General features: G+C 45.2%; 1 protein-coding gene across 4 annotated transcripts in view; it reads right to left on the bottom strand.

The window, feature by feature from the left end:
- Positions 1 to 6326: 6326 nt before the first annotated feature.
- Positions 6327 to 16716, bottom strand: part of RAPGEF5 (Rap guanine nucleotide exchange factor 5) — a 232817-nt gene continuing 222427 nt past the window's right edge. For all 4 annotated transcript variants that reach the window (XM_058296892.2, XM_004461331.5, XM_023589624.3 and 1 more), the window contains exons 25-26: positions 13535 to 13589; positions 6327 to 10364 (exon numbers count right to left, since the gene is read on the bottom strand). In XM_058296892.2, coding sequence (XP_058152875.1) covers positions 10246 to 10364; positions 13535 to 13589 — 174 coding nt within the window. In that variant the 3' untranslated portion in view covers positions 6327 to 10245. The remainder of the gene's footprint in view (positions 10365 to 13534; positions 13590 to 16716) is intronic.

Raw genomic sequence — 16716 nt, 5'->3', positions numbered from 1 at the left:
AACTCATTCCAATCCAGGTCTAATGGGCATCTCAAACATAATGCATCCCAAACTGCACGCCTGATATTCTTCTCCAGCCTTCTAGCCCCAAAGTTTTTTTCATCCCAGTCAGTTGCAACTCCATCATTCTAGTTGCTCAAGTTAAAACCCTTGGAGTCAACTTTGATCCTCTCTTTCCCATATCCTATTCATCAGCAAATGCTAACAGAACTACCTTTAAAATATATCCAGAATTATTCTCATCTTGCCACTCCACTTCCAGCACCAGGCTAAAGGCACCATTGTATCTTGCTTGGATCATTACAAGAACTTTCTAATTGATTTCATTGCTCATCCTGGCTCTTTTAAAAACCCAGCCGTCAGTGATCCTGTTCAACCACAAGTCAAATCACATCATTTTCTGCTTAGAACCTTCCACTGAGCTATCACATGACTTAGAGGAAAGGTCAAAGCCTTCAGTGGTCCAGCTCCTTCCTGGCTCGGAGCTCCTCTCCTGGTCCCCCACTTGCTCACTGGGCAACAGCCACAGCAGCCTTCTGGTTGGTCCTTAAAACCCCAGGCACACCTTCAGGGTCTTTGCAGCTGCTTTCCCTCTGCCTGGAATGCTTTTTGCAGCTCTCTCCATGGCTGGCTCTTTCGCTGCCCCAGTTCTTCTTGGTAAGACCATCCCTGCTCACCCTATCTAAAATTCCACCCATCCTTCCTGACATCGCCTCACTGCTTTAGCTTTATTTCTCCTTAGACACTACCACAACCTAGTATGTTACATATTTTTTCTTATTTATCTTGTTTACTTTCTATCCCCCAAAAGGAACAGAGCTCTGCGAGGGAAGGGATCTCTGTGGTGTTTATGGCTCTGTCCCCAGCACCTAGAATGGTTCCTGTCCCGTGGGGTACAAAGGACTCTCCCACGAAGTGTCCATTTCACTCTCACAACTGCCTGGTGGCAAAGATGAAACTATAATTTTTGTTTTACAATTGGGGAACTAAAGATAAGAGACGTTAATGATTTACTGAGTGCTTATTCTATATCAGGCATTGCGTTAAGTGCTTTTTTACATGCATCCTCTCATTTTATTGCTCACAACAACCTTGGAGGTAAAGAGCATTGTAACCTGGCTTTGAGGAGGTAATGGAACAGCAGCTAAGGGCAAGTTCCCCCCGCTGTGCCTGAGCCTGGCTGGAGCCTGGCCACGTGCCCCACAGGCGGCGGCAGTGCCTGCTCCCTAACAGCCCTGGCCTCGTGGGAGGCCAGACAGGGCACAGAGGAACGCGCTGCAGGAAATCGGGCAGGGGTGCTCTCTGTGATGGGGTGAGCAGGGGTGGGCTGGACACTGAGAAGAGGCTGTTCACACCTGAGCTCTGGGCCGGCCCCCTGAGCCTGGGAGAGAAGGCAGGATAAAGTGAAAGAGGCCCCTACCTTTTGCAGGGCCGCGGAAGGCTGGTTTCAGGGACCTTATCTATCTCGCTTTTGCAGGCATTCATTTGTCCTGGTAGGGCTGTGGGGCCAGCCTCTGGGCACAGGACTGGGAAGGGGCCCAGTGATCCCTTCCGGCCCCTCCCACTACCTTTTCCCTTCCAACTTCTGAGGCCTATTCCAGGTCAGCTGAATACAAAGGAGCATGAAAAGCTCTTATTTCCTCTATCAGACCAGTGACTTCCTTAGAGAGAGCGAGAGCTCGAGAGAGCGCCTGATTAGCTATAGCGGTCACAGATTTCCACTGGCTCTTAATGGTCCGGGCTGGAAAGGGTCTGAAAGTTCTTCCGGCACAGCCCCTTCTGATGCCTGAATTGCCCATGAAACCAGCTAGTTGGTTTCAGGTGTGTTTGTACTTCTCTGATGGAGAAGAACTCGTTATCCTTAAGGCAGCCTGGGCTCCTCCGTTAGAGCCCCCGTCCCATCCCCACACATCCCTATATATATATACAAACACTCACATCAGTACGGCCTTAAAAGATTTCATACCTTGAATGTAGAAATACGCCTCAATACACTTGTTTGTTTAGCAAATGTTTGGTGCATGCTCTTGTGAACAGGAATTTTTTGAATTGGTAGAGAGCAACTGATCTCTACATGAAAAAATATCAGTTTAAGGGGGATACCTAATTATTTTGTCTCCTGGGGACCTCTGTCCAATCTGTTTGGCCCTGGGCAGGTGAGTAGAGGCCAGAATGTGAAGACTTTGTGTTTTAGTTTACTAAAAGCTGCCCCTCAAAATATGTCAGAAATGGGATGGCTTTTCTAATGGGGATTGATGAGGTTGCAAGCTTACAGCGGGAGGCCACTGAAAGTGCCCGAATCAAGGCATATCAGGAGATGCCATCGTTGCACCAAAGCCCAGCACGTGGCAGCGCCTCCCTTCTCCAGGTCTTGCTGCTTCAGTTGCTGGCTGCTTCTTTCCCGAGTTCCCTCCACTTCAGCTTCTTGCTCTAGTGACATTCCCTATGCTTCCGTGGCTTTCTCTCTGTCCCGGAGGTCTTGTTTTCTCTATTCATCCCATTTTTAAAGAACTCCAGTAAAGGAATTATGACCTGGGGTAATCTCCCCACCTACAATAGGCTCGAACCCACAGGCACGGATTAGTTTAAGAATATAATTTTCTGGCGTCAACAAAAGACTCAAACTACCACACCATGTAAGCAATTGAGATGCAGTCCCATAGCCTAGGAGGAGCCATCAAAGGATTTTGAGCTGGAGAGAAACATGACCAGATTTGTGCTTTATGAAAAATATATTGACAAAAATTCGGAGATTACACTGGGGCAATTCAGACTAGAGGGAGAGAGACTATATAGAAGGTTACCGTAATGAATCAGGCAAGTACCAAGGGAGCAAACTTAGGCAGGGGGGTGGGCGGGAAGAAAGGGAAGCTATTGGACAGCTTGATGGCTGAGGTGTGTCAGAGGTGAGGCACCAAGATAGTTTGCATGTTCAGACTTGGCTGGGTGGTGGAATCCCTCACCATAGGAGGCTCCTGGAGAAGGGGCCTGAAGAGAACCACTGTCCCCACTGCACTTGGCACAGATCCTGCCATTGCCTCAAGTCTCCCATGTGGGCTGGTGGCTTTTGAGTCTTCGACCTTTCTGCTTGCTCTTTCTTATCAAGACTCTGGGAACAAGGTGACTGCTACAGGGATTTTCTCCGAAGGTGATGATGTTCTCTCAAGCTCCAGTAGGAAATTACAGACTCTGACCGCAGGTGTGGGCACATCAGTGGGCACACCTGTGAGCAGGAAAGGGGCGCTCTGGTTTGCAGGATTCTACGTATTGCCCCTGCTTGCCCCTGGTATCACTCGGTAAGCAAGTCTCCAAGGCTGGGACTGCCTTAAAGGGTCTTCCTGGAGAAGTAAAGTCCAATCAGAAGTGCATGCCTTGGCTTTTCCATCCTCCTCAACTCTGTGTTCAACACCGGGAGTAACAGAAACAGAGATATTGGGGGGACTCTAGTACCGGGGAGTGTGTTCTTCTCGTCCAGGAGAAAATTGTCAGACACGTTGAGATCTTCAACATGGGACGGGGGTAAACGGGGGAAGTGAATGGTGGCATGGTGAAGTCAGGCAGGAGGGAGGGGAGAAGAGTCCCACCCTCCCCCTGCCCTGGTTCATCTTGGTATATTAATATGGCCTGTGCATGGATTCAAACTTATCTCATTCTATATCCAAGTATGCCTAGTTCCTGGAAAGCCAATTAAGTGATATAGGCTCTATAGGGAGGATGCAAACAGAGTGTTTTTGAACTTACATCTAGAAGGAACATGGGGGATATGTTAATTCAAGCTTACCTGGAATGTGGGTGATATGTTAATTCAAAACATCTGGTACTCAAACACTTAAAACTCTAAGAAACTAACAAAGAAAGTCTTTTTGCATAAAAGCACCATTTGACTCCCCACTCCTACATCCTCTGTATGAAAGGGACCCAAAAATCCCATTCCAGGCTTGGTTTTTTTTGGACAGAAGTCTGCTGAGCCTGGTCCACTCTTAATAAATCTTCCTTCTCAGATTCTCACATCCTGGCCTTCAAAACCGCGACCACCCGTCTTCTCTCTGCCACAACAATGTAAGTGCCCTCATCTCCAGACCAGGGTGGGAGCGATGGACTCAGGAGGTGGCTGTGGGGGCTGGCTGCAGAGCCAGCAGGGGGATGGCTGTGGCAAGAAGAAGCATGGCCCTGTGGCAGAAATGTCCTTACCACTAACCCCGGAGAATCTCAACCCAGTCCTTGGAAGACCTGCCGACCCCCACCCAGGCCTCAGGGGAGCCCCCTGTAATTAGGAGGTACCGGAGGGCCAAGGGGCTGGCCTGGTTGCTCCTTAGCAGACACCAAGTCACTGGAAGAGAAACTGGGGAAAGGTGATTTGACCCAGCTCTGAGTGTGGCTGGAGCAGCGCTTTCAGCTTGGGGGGCCTAGGAGCTGAGTCCTCGGACTGCAGGTGTCTGCACAGTATGTCTGTCCTTACTGGTGCACTTCTCTTGTGCTTGGAAAGGGAACGGCTGCTTCTCTGTTCAGGTGAGAGAAATCAGCAGGGAAGTATTTTACTAAAGAACATTAGCAAATCTAAACCCTTAGGAATCTCATTTGTTGAAAGCAGTGAAGGGAAAGTAAACACATCAATTGCTGCACTGGGACCCAGAAGAGCTGGGACAAGCAATTGGACCTGATTTTTTAGCGCACGTTCCCTGAAATAGGCTTTTGTAGCTAGTGCACCAGGCCATGAGTGCAAAGTAGCATCTCAAGGTCTGCTAATATGAACAAGAATTGGCCTCAGAGTTCATGTGCGCCTCACGTTAAACCACAGTTCATCTTCCCAGTACCAGCAATCCCAATCCTAAGGGAAGAAAATCCTGAGGTATCCTCGGCAAGGGGAATTTTCCTATCCCCTCTCCTTCCAAAGCTGGAGCCCAGGGCTTCCCGTGCTCCCTTCAGCTCTTGCATTGCTCCCGATTCTAGGGAGACCCTGTATATCAGCCCCCAGGAATTAAGTAATAATGGGACCAGGAAGAAAGGTAAAGCTCAGTGTCCTCCTCCATCCTCCTGCTCCCTCCCTCCCCACCCCTCTGTCTGTCCTAAGGCAATGTTCGCTGTGGCTCTCACTCCCCAGTTCTTCTCTCTTCACAGATGTGCTACTTCCTGAGACTCCTGTAAGGTCTTATCTTTTCCCTGATAAAGACCAGCCCTTGTATAGAGGTGTGGTAACAGGTGGCGTATCCATTATTCCCTCATACTCTGGGCCAAGGACTACTTGGCTACTCCCCACACCTCAAATGAGCAAAAGGGCAGTTTATCAAGAGACATGTTCTGGGAGACTGTGTTCGTCAGCGGAGGCTAAATTATGCTGGGGTAATGACCTGCAAATCTCAGGGGATCACAAAGACAGTGTGTTATTTCTCACTCAACTTACAGGTCCTCCACGAGCTGGAGTTCTGCTTTGTGTTGCCTTTACTCCAGGCTGACGGAGGCGTTTACCTGGAAGCCTGCATGTCTCATGGGAGAGGGGGCATAGCACTGGCGCGCTGCGTCGTGAAGCCGCTTAGACGTGGCATTGGTCGCTTCTCCCCATTTTTCATTGGACAAACTGAGATACTTGGCCATTCCTGAGTTCCCCAAGATGAAATCCCTAATCCTGCTGAAATGGCAAATGGCCAAGCCCAACACCAATGAGCAGGATGTACAACCCCCTTCCAGAGGCGGGCAGAGAACATCCTGAACAACAATGCAGTCGAGCCGTGGGCACATACGGCTTGTCTCCCCACTTTCCCAGGGCAGCACTACCGCCCCTCAGCCCCCTCCACTCCACCCAAACCTCTTTCTGGGTCTAGGCCTCTATTGCAGGAAAGGGCGTCACACCGAGGTTTGGAGCGTCTCTCAGTGTCTGCGCTGATAAGGAGGGGAACGTTCCTGGGCGGTCTGCAGGGGTTCTTAACGGGTCCGTGAGCTTGAACTGAAATTCAAAAAACCGTTATTCTTGTGGGGATGTGGTGGTGCCGGTGTGGTATATGTATTAAATAATACACAGTATACTGTGGACTTAGTAAGGGGTCTGTGGGACAAAAAAATGAAGAACCCTCTGTACTAGAGTGAGGTTAGGCGGTGACAGTGTTCACAGCAATCCCCAAATCCTAGAATATGAGAATACCGTATGAGCTGCAACAAAATGCGTTTAGGTTCTACAATAATTCAATGGCACAACAAGTGACTTAGAATTTTTGGGGTGCTCAGTGTGTAGCTTTTTCATTGACTTTTGAATTTCAAAAACTTAGTGCCCTATGCAAAGACTATTTAACCCACACACATCCTGGAAAAAGCAAGAAGCTGTGAGGCATTACTAGTATCTTTAACATAGTCTTATATTTGGAAAAGCAGTTTTAAAAAACACTTGAAAATACAAGATAACAGTTACTTATATAAGTTTTAACCTTATATTGCTTGGCCATTTTTACATATAAATTATTGCTTACTAGCTTCGATCAATACACAGCATGGTCATATGTACAGAAGCAGAAAGCATGAAATAGGAGAAAGAAAACACTGTTAATGGCAATTCTGGTAATTCAACAAAGGTTTCATCTTTACCAGTTCCTATAATGGTGGAAAACTACAAAGTGTAGTCCCTGAGAAGTTAGGTAGACACCCTGATTGCAGGTTTTCTATCGTCTAGTTGTTGATGCAAGCTGACAATGGCACAGCAGTCCTAATTAATGATACGTTAAAAGGCAAGGTTCCTTGCTTCAGGTCACTGATTTCATCCCAGTATTTAACAGTGTAATACGAATACAATAAATAGGCTATGCAAATAAATATTACTCTGCTAAAAAATGTTTAATATATACAGCTTTGTTTTATACAGTAGTACATTTTCATCTCACTTTTTGGCAATTTTTTTTTAAAAAAAAAACTTTTTTCCCCTACCAGTTTTAAGCACAACTTGCCCACTCACTAACAAGCAGGCTGAAATTTTAAGGACATGACTTTGAAGCATTTTAAAACAACCCCGTATTGGACAACTGCAGTGGACATGATCTTCCACATGTTTTCTAGTTTCTGAGAAGCTTGGACTGGTTATACCGTTTGGGAACAATCAATTTGAGCTCTGAAGTGTACATGATGGTATGACAAAACCAGGGGGCTGGAGACTGGGGCATCGAAGAGGCCGGCACATGCTCTCAGGCAATGCTTCTCCCCTGCTCAGGGACCTGTCCATGTTACTGCAACCTCTTCACCCTACCAACCTCAGAGTATGGGTTTTTACTTTATCCTCATGCTTCTAAACTCAAAATGCTCCACCATACCTACTTGTGGGGAGGAGTCTAAGAAAATGAATTTATTCTGAACATAATGATACTAGGATAAAGTGAATGCAGGTCATAATATTCATCACTACAACTATTTGGCACTTATACAGATGATAACAAAAAGTGATTTTAAAACCCCACAGCCTTTGGGTCATCTGCAAATGTGCATGTAAAAAAAAAAGAATCCAAAAGTTTTGCTATTTTGTCTACAGGATCCTGTGCTCTGCTGCCCTGTGCTAACTTCTAAGCAGGGCTGGTTTGCTGGGCTGCTGCCGAATCCAGAGACTCCAGGGACTATCCCAGGGTTGTGCCGGAACCGAAAGAGCCCACTTAGGAGTGGCCTGTGCACTGCATGCTGGTAAGTTGGCAGGTTACATGAGATTTTCATAGTGAATGGATTTTGTATGTGATCATAAAGCCCTAAGAGAGAGCTAAAAGAGAGCATAGGCATCTTCCAGTCCCCCCTTCTAGCATGATAAAGAATCTGTTCTAAAGAGGCCGTGGCAGAGGTCTGGAGATGGAAGAAGCGTGTTTCTGGCAACTGGCAGATGCTGGGCCCACCGTGGCCTGCTCGGCTCTGTCAGGAAGAGCTCCAAGAGGAGCTAAAGCTGCTCATCCACAGTTCTGCCTTGATCCTTGAATTCCTGATTTAAGTCTCCTCAGAGTTTCGGAAGCTTCTGAGAGTTCCTACCTGGGAAGTCTCTGGAGGCAGTTTTAAATTTTCAGGAAGATGCAAGGACACTGGCATTCAGAAGGCAGGGATGGAAAAGCAAACTGAAGCTAAGCAAATCCCCCCTTCCCTGTCTGCTGCCCTGAGAGCCCCATGGCCAAGGCCAGAGGAGGTCGGCAAGCACCATTTTCTCCCCAGCTTGTACCCACTCAGACTATGAAGGAAACCCTCAGTATGCCACCCCAAGTGGATTTAATCTCAATGTAGGTGTGGCTTCGTCGGGCCAAGTGCAGAAAGTTGGCTGGGGCCTCGGCAGCAGGTGCTATGCTGAAATAGTTCTCCACTGCAAGTTAGTCCTCCTGAGGTTATTATGTTCAGTTTGGAGCAAGATGGAGGTTTAATGTGAAAAAGAAATTAATTGTAAAACATAGAGACGATGCCAAATGGTCTTCCATGATTAGACCAGTCAAGTCCTATTCCTTAGCATAGAGAAAAGCAAAGAACCCCTGCCTGAGCTTTAAACCTCGGCTATCCTTGGTAATTGCAAGGGGAGAGCTTGATGAGGGCTGGTCACCTGTGAGGGAAGTGTTTTTCCCTGATCCCAAGGGTGCTGGTCTCCTCCCATGGGTTTCCCATGGACAAGATCACATTTCTGAGTGGGCCAACCCTGGCTGATTTGTTGGTGCTTTTCTGAAACACCCTGTACAACGGCAGGTTTGGAGTTCTCTCCCATGGTGGTGATAGCCCACGCGCAGTGTGCCCCTTCATCCTGGGGAACGGCACTGCTGTTGAGGTGTCAGAAAGCATTGGGCACATACCTCAGGAAGGAGGAACAATGAGGGTGCTGATGAGACAAAATCACACGGTCTGGGTGGGCATTCAGGAGATGAAGTGGTGACATGCTTCCCAGGATCACACGTGTGGAAAACAAGCCAACCTAATGCACGAACGAGGGCCCTTACATTTTAGCAAAGTGACAGGTATCTAGCTGGCAGGGGTGGATTGATATTTGAAGGCTGAGGAAAATCCTCTAACCAGGCCTCGAGAAGAGCAAGGGCTCTTATTTACTGGAGAAGCTTCAATCTGCAAAACTTGGAATAAAAACAAAACAAAACAAAACCAGAAGCTCTTGAGAGTTTGAATAAGAACTAGACAAATTATCAAGAGGCTTCCTGCTTTGGTTGGGAAGTAGCGTACAGGACTTCTAAATCAAACATTTGGATATCATGACGGCTCTTCTCGTTTGTGCAAAGACTGGTGATGACCACTGTCAGCTCTTTTCTAGGGAGTGCCAAGTGCTTCCCACACCAGCTCTCAGGAAACCTCTCTGTATTGCCAACGTCATTCCACACTGTGGGCAAGGGGCCTGCCTGAGAGCTGCAGAACACCAGGGACATCGTCAGGCACAGGAATGCGGGCCTCTGGGGCTCTGTCACCTCAGTAAGCAGTTACTGTGTGCCTACAAAGTGTCAGGCACTGTGCTTTTTTAAAAAAAAATTACACTGTAGCCAATAAGAGATCAGAATCTGCTTACAAGTGTAAAGAAAATTCCCAGAATGAAACTGAATCAATTTCTTAAAGAATATTACTTTTCCTTATTGGTAAAGCGACTTAGTTTAACTTGCCATACAGTTGCAATTTGGTTGTGCAGACATATTTTCACCTGCAAGCATATGCCCGTAAGTGATTGTGGATGCAAAGAAATGCAGGCCTCGACACTCCTCTGGAAATGGAGTACGGATGCCGGCTCTGGTTCTCACTAACTCCCTGGACACAACTGGCTTTTGGTGATGTCAGTGTTTGTACCATGACAGATGTCTCCTTCTCCCTGGAAATCTTGAGAGGCTATCAACTGTTTTTAGGTTTTCAAAAGCACTACGTCTTGACAGCCTGTAAACAGTAATCTGTTACCTCACGGTTTCACACATGCTCTTACTGCCACGTTTGGCCATTGTGGGACACGGAGTGTTCTCTTGTCCTGACACTGGCACAGCTCAAATTGAGAACTTTATGGACTCAACAATGTTATCATAAGAAACCAGACTTCTCCATTTCAAGAATGCTTCTGACTGCCCTCTCGTTCCTAGGGTGGCGTGGGGAGGCCTCTCCCCATCTCGGGTGGCTGACATCACTTCCTGAACACGCTTTGGTTGGCTTTCCTGTCTATGTTCCGTGATATGCTGATAAAACTCAGCAACTTTTCCCTCAGGACAGCAATGTGCTTGGCATGACATTCCGGTAGCTCAAAGTGCTGCAGTTACAGGGGAGGTGAGGTGGCAGGGCTCACAGGCGAGGCTCGATCCTGTGGGAGAGCTCAAACAGGGCCTGCTGGCTGTCGATGACATACAGGTGGTTAACGTAGGCTTTTAACTCTTGGTGCTCTTTTGGAGACATGTCACCTCCTAATTTTTAGAGGAAAAAAAAAAAAAGACAACTTCATGAGAATAGTAATGATGTTTCTAAATACCACTAGAGCCCCACCATGAGGCTCAGAGTAAAGCTACATTAGCTGCTTATTAGTCAGACTCCAGAGGAGATATCTTTGTCCTAACAGTAGAAATGCTTTTTCAGCTCGAACTGGTTTCTTTGGGTCAGAGCACTAGACTGTTAGAGAGATTTTGTTTCACACACATTCATATAGCATTCATCACTTAACAAACATTTTATGGTATTTAGTGAGTATGTTTTTATCCCATGCTACAGATGAAGAAACTGAGCATAGTCACACAGCAAGTAAGTGGCAGAGACAGGACTTGAACGCAGGTCTTTGGGCTTTTGAGTTCTTGGGCTGAGCTCCCAAGCTATGCAGCCTCCCCTAACAACTGCCCCGTCTAAATGGACTGTACTGGCTCTTGGGGGATATGTCATCCTGGCATTGTCAGCAATCATTGCTAATGTGATGAGCAGAGGAACACAACGGCTCTTATTTTTTTAGATTTTGCATAATCCTTTAGTGCCATATTTCGGAAATAATGTTAAGGGACCAATTGAATCAACAGAGCCTACAGGACATAACTTAAGGTATGGCAAACAGGCAAAGTAGGTTCAGAGACTATGTATATGAGCTGAAGTCTCTCCAGAGGAGGACAAGGCAAGGTAGTTGTCCACTCACAAATCGGGGGCAAATACTGGAAGGACCACAGGAGGCTTTAGTGCACTGTGAACACGTCTGTGCCATGCTAGTGACAGCTCTGATGAGGAACCAGAGATAAAGTAGGCTGGGCAATGGTGCAAGCCCACTTCCCAGCATAAAAAACAAAAAAACAAAACCAGAATTCTAGGCATGGGGAGACTGGCTGAGCTGTGCTACGGTGTGACGGCTTGTGAGTGACAGTGGTGCCACATCCTTTTATTTCCATGAAACTAGAGATGGGGAAGGCCAGGTGTGTGCCTGGAGTTCAGCTGGAGCAGAAAGAAAGAACCTTTAGGGAGGGATGCAGGAGTCTGGGTATTTTAATGCAGGATTTGTTTTCTTGGTGAAACCCTTTTTTTCCCTTCCCTATGACAAATGCATTTTATGAGGAAATAATTTAAGACTTGTATGTCATGGGTGGCTTTTAACTCTTAGGTTTAACAGAAAGAAGGCTTTCTGGTTTCAGCAAATAGAAGCACCAGGAAGTTAAAGCTTTTACCATCTCATTTGTCTGGAAGTGACCAAAAAGCTATGGTAGTCTAGCTTTTTTGCACACTTTCTCTGGAAGACATCAGGGAGCTGCTTTTGGTTCAGTAAATATTGGTTTAGAAAACATCATGCTACAAAGATAAATTTTTTTTAGGAGGCACTAGGGATTGAACCTGGGACCTTGTACATGGAAAGCAGGAGCTCAACCACTGAGCTATACCCGTTCCCTTGGAAGACTGTTTTGCTGTTAACTTTTAGGCCTTAAATGGATGGCAGAATGAATGGTCCCGACCATGACAACTGACACTTGCATGGTAATTTATAAAATGGCTTGGTAAATGTTAATCTTATTTTATCCCAGATGTTAACATTGGATTACTATGCCTATATAAACTGTCAAAATGAATTTGGAGAAATCCGTCCGAATTCCAATTTGTAAAGATGTATAAATCTTAGAATTCAAATGGGGCTGATGGTTTTAAAGTTTCTCCTTTGTTTTGTGTCCTAGTAGACTTGCTCCCTGGTGACCAGGAGGTGTACAGTAGGTTTAAGGACAGCCGGCCAATACGACCTTCCTGGGCACACTCTCAGTGGCCACCAACCAGAATCCCTTAGCAAGTGAGCCTGATGTCTTAGAATTAGCTGAGCGTCCAGTCAATACTTGGGAAGCAAAGGAGGATGAAAAAGTATATACCCATAGTCATGAAAAACGCTGTGCTTGCAAATGAGTAACTCTCCACGACCATGTGAATGTCGTTGTCCCTAGTGTACGTGCTCATGATCTTAGTCAAGAGTTATATAAACACATGTCCGTGGTGTTAACAAATGTGAATATTTCAATATTTCCATACTTATAACTGTCCCTTTCAAAGAGTAACTTTGCAAGCCACAAAGTTCAGTTCCTAACTTCTTTTGCTGGGGGACAATATTGTCACTCCAGACCAGCACTGAATAGAAATCAATTCACTAGTAAGATATAGTGAAGTTCTACTTTGATTTTCTGTTTTATGTAGTTCTGTACTGTTGAAAAAATTACTGAGGTTGTTTTACTTAAACTAAATTTTACTGAATAGTCAACTATGATTGATTTATAATTACTGAACTCAACTTTCTATTTTTTATTGCCCTTTATAGTTACAGAATCTGAACAAAGCTAAGGAAAGGGCATGGCCAAGGAAGTCAGGCAGACCCGCTTTGAACCTGGGCTCTTGCAGCTCCTAGGGGAATGTGTTAACCTCTCTGAGCCTCCCTTTCCACTTCTACACCCATAGGGTGAATGACTGCCAGTCACTAGGATGGGGTCAGGATGCCACTGTCCCTGTGAGAGCTCTCTGCACCCAATAAGGGGACTTCCTTCTTTCCTGCAGTGTTCTAACACCATGGAGCCACAGTGTGAATTATGCCTGAGATTTAAAAAGGAAGAAATATTGCTCAGTGGGGAATCTATGACCCAAGTGTCCAGAAAAACAATTTTCAGCTGAGAAGCAGCTTCAGCCTAGAAGGGGAGGAGAAAATATTCTGAAAGGCAGCTGTAGGCACGTTTACACACTGCAGTCCTATTCCAGGAAGGCTGTGAGCAAGGAGGTTAGGGACAGGGTCACCCCTGATAACCCCCTCCCCAGCTGTTCCGTGCCAATAGGCAAGCAAAGCAAGACTTTCTGGGGTCGGGGATGAGGTAGGGAGCTTCTGATCATTTCATGTTCCTCTGTACAGTGTATACTGTGGCCACATGAGCACAAAAATCTGCCACAACTTGCCTCCCTCTGCACCCTATGAATGTGGTGATGAAACAAAAGAATATATTGTATGAGTACAATATGCACACATATGTTCATTCATATGATACTTTGCAATCTGTTTAAATTTATCACCACCAAATACTTGTGACATGGCCACAACAGTACCAATGTGTAACAAATTTACATTCCACACCTGACTTCAATTACTCACCAAACTGGTTAGTCCTGCAGTGTCTCAGGGTTCGAACAGTATCTGCAATCATATGCTGAAAGGCAGACCAGAAAACACGTCAATATAAGGGTAATTTAGGGTTTTGCTGAAAGTAGCAGTGGCTGCTGTTTATCGAATGGATGGCTAGACAAACACCTTTGGGCATAAAGAGAAGAACTGTGTTTGGAGTGGGCTCTAACTTTAATTGGTAATATTGAGCTGGGAGTATAAAAGAACATTTTGTCCTTATCTGCAGAAACAGTGGCTCCTAAACCTGGTTGCACAGATTCTGACTAAGCCATGGGAAAACGCACTGTAAATAAATCCTGTCTGCCTGCCCGACTTGGCTCAGGCTTTTTTGCATTAGGTTATGCCTGGCCTTCTCTCTGTGAAGCCTTTTTGAGATCTCTCACTTGGACTTGGGAAGTTCTGTTCTCAACCTCCCTCCTGCTCTCCTTACGGTGTACACTGGTTTGGCGTTGTTGTGACTGCTTTTGAGTTTTTCTCCTCCCCTAGTCTAGGTCCTGCTGGACGCTTTGTGGGCCCCGCACCTACCACAAGCTGCACTTAACTCCCTAGTGCTGGCTGAGTGGAGGCAGGAATTTTTATGTCATCAAAGATTCATGTGTCTCAAATGGTGACAGGAATAGAGAGATTATGAAAGACAAACATTTTCTAGAACATCAATTCCTTTACGGAGACCATTTTCTGGTTATAAATTGCACACCCCCTTTCAGTCTCCAGTGTTCCACTACAATCTCTTGAAAGTTCTCACTGATCTCCAGGCAAAAGTCTTCTGCAACTTTGGGCTGCTTTTCACAAGCTCCCATCACCTCACACAACAGTCCTCTAGCTGTATCTACCATTTTGAGTTTTCCATGATGAAGGAAACAGTTTAGGAAGAGACCATTCTCCACTATATTCCCTCCTATACAGTTCCCAGAATAATCTTCAAATACTATTTTCATCATGTTCTAATCCTCCTGGAGAGTCTACGGTAACTCCTTACCTCATTTCATATCAAAGTCCAATCATCATCCTGCTATTTGAGAATTAACATCATTCATTATCTGGCCCACCTAACTTCCCCAAATGGGTCATCATTTTTCACATCCTGCCAGTACACACTGAACATACCATGGTCCATGTACAGCAAACCCTCAATCCCTCAATGAATTATTGCTGAAACAATAATTTTAAAACTAAAAATAATTACGTAAAATCCAACAGAACCACAGAAATATTATTTGAATATGTCCTACTGATTAAATTGTCCATGCAACTCAATGTATTTCTACTCAACAATGGAAAATTAAGTAGGTCGGTAGTTGCAGCTGTAACTCAAGTTGCATTTGTGAAGGATATAAGACCTGACTCATGTCTCTGAATGTACTGCTAAATTTGCGTCGCCAAATTTTACCTATTCTCAGGATAGTTTTCTTGTTTTAAACCATGGTGTCACATTGATTTCTATCATGCTTCATTTGTGTAACTCAGAGCTAATGCAAGGCTCAGTGCTGAGTGTGGCACTGAAACCTGAGTCATCTGTTTCCTGAAGGGGGAGGCAGGAAATATGGTAAAACGTGCTCTCAGTGTTGAGAAGTGAAGAGAAGAAAAGAATAAAATAGTTTCTGCATTATTTCATAGGGTGAAAATTTTAGCATTTAGAGATACTGAGGCAGAAAAGAACTTAGCACAATGGAAATCTTTTTAGACCCAGTGACCACTTCTGGGTCTTCGCGTGGTCTGACTTTATGTGCTGGACTGTTTCAGCCATAAAGAAAAGACACCAAATTATCTGTTCACTGGCTCAAGCTAATATCCATTATGAGAAATTGGCTTCTCACAAGTTAATTCATTTAGTTTCTATTGGTTCATTATTGTGAAAGATGAGCATGCCTTTGCTTAAGTGAAACCCTAGCCTTTCAAGAAGGGGTCAGCATGAGGCCTGCTGTGTCTTAAGAACTATCTGCTCTGAGGACAGGACCTCACAGACCCCAAGTCTGTTCTCATTAGTAATTACTGTGCCAGTGACCATTTGGTGGCCTTGAGCCTGTGTGTGCCAAGGGTCTGCTGTGTGTATGTATAACTGCACCTCCTAATTTAAGAATAGACTATAACTTATTTATGGCATGCTATTTCCATAAACTTTCTTAAAGAACTAAGGGTACAGACAATGGTGGTCCCTAACAGAAGTATTAATACTTTAGGCATTCTTTGTTTCAGTCTCTATAGTTAGTCTTAAGTTTTGGGATGGAAGAAAGCGAGATCACGGACTATATTAGGTGGCATTTGAAGGCTTCCACTGGATTGTTGGAGAAAGGCAGGGAAGGGCTGACCAGAATAAAAGGAGAGAAGGGTGCAGGATCTTTCCACTGCTCTTTCCCATTTGTGCTTTATGAACTTGTTCCCTCACTTTTGTGGTGCTATTTGAAGGGAAATGACACACTGGACTTAACCAAGCCGCAGTCTGACTCTCAGAAGAAAGTCACCCACCAGTTTGCCCTTAACAATGGACAACAGGCAGCTCATAAAGAGTGTAATTGTTCTCCCATGGCCCCTATGGGTTAGAGGGAAAATGTTACTAGACCTTTACACAGAATTCCACTTGGTGGGACAAACCTTATCCCACCTCTTTATGAAGGCCCTACAAAGCTTATTTGAAATTCTTAAACAGATGTGTGAGCCAGGAGGATAAGTGAAAACTGAACAAACGTTCATATTCATGCAATCGTGTCATTAATATCAAACACTGGGGATTAACATGTTTGGAAACTTGAATTTTAGTTTCTAGAACCTAAGACTTTTGGTTGCAAATAAGTGCCCTTTAAACTTTAGGCCATTACACAGCTCAACACAGGGTACATCTACAGAGTAAGTACAAAAATTTAACCTTGTAAATATTCATTCCCTGCTGTGTTGGTGGAAATGTAGCATCTAAAATAACTTGGCTCTGATTCCAAAGCAGTCAGTGCAGAGAGACCTTAAAAGCTATAGACATAACCGTGTCAAAAGCAACCACGGAATGATCGTCCTCAGAGTGAATAAAATGTAAGTTATGTTAAGAGATTCCAATATGTCTGTGTTTCAGAATCCAGGTTCTTGGGTTTCCTGGTTGTACAAGAGCCGACTACAGTTACCTTTCTGCCTCCCTCTGTGCAGTTGAGTTAACCTGATGATCA

This window comes from Dasypus novemcinctus, chromosome 5 (genome assembly GCF_030445035.2).
Source record: "Dasypus novemcinctus isolate mDasNov1 chromosome 5, mDasNov1.1.hap2, whole genome shotgun sequence".
NCBI lineage: Eukaryota > Metazoa > Chordata > Mammalia > Cingulata > Dasypodidae > Dasypus > Dasypus novemcinctus.
Note: the sequence above shows the minus strand (reverse complement) of the source record. Positions and strands in the feature narration are given on the sequence as shown.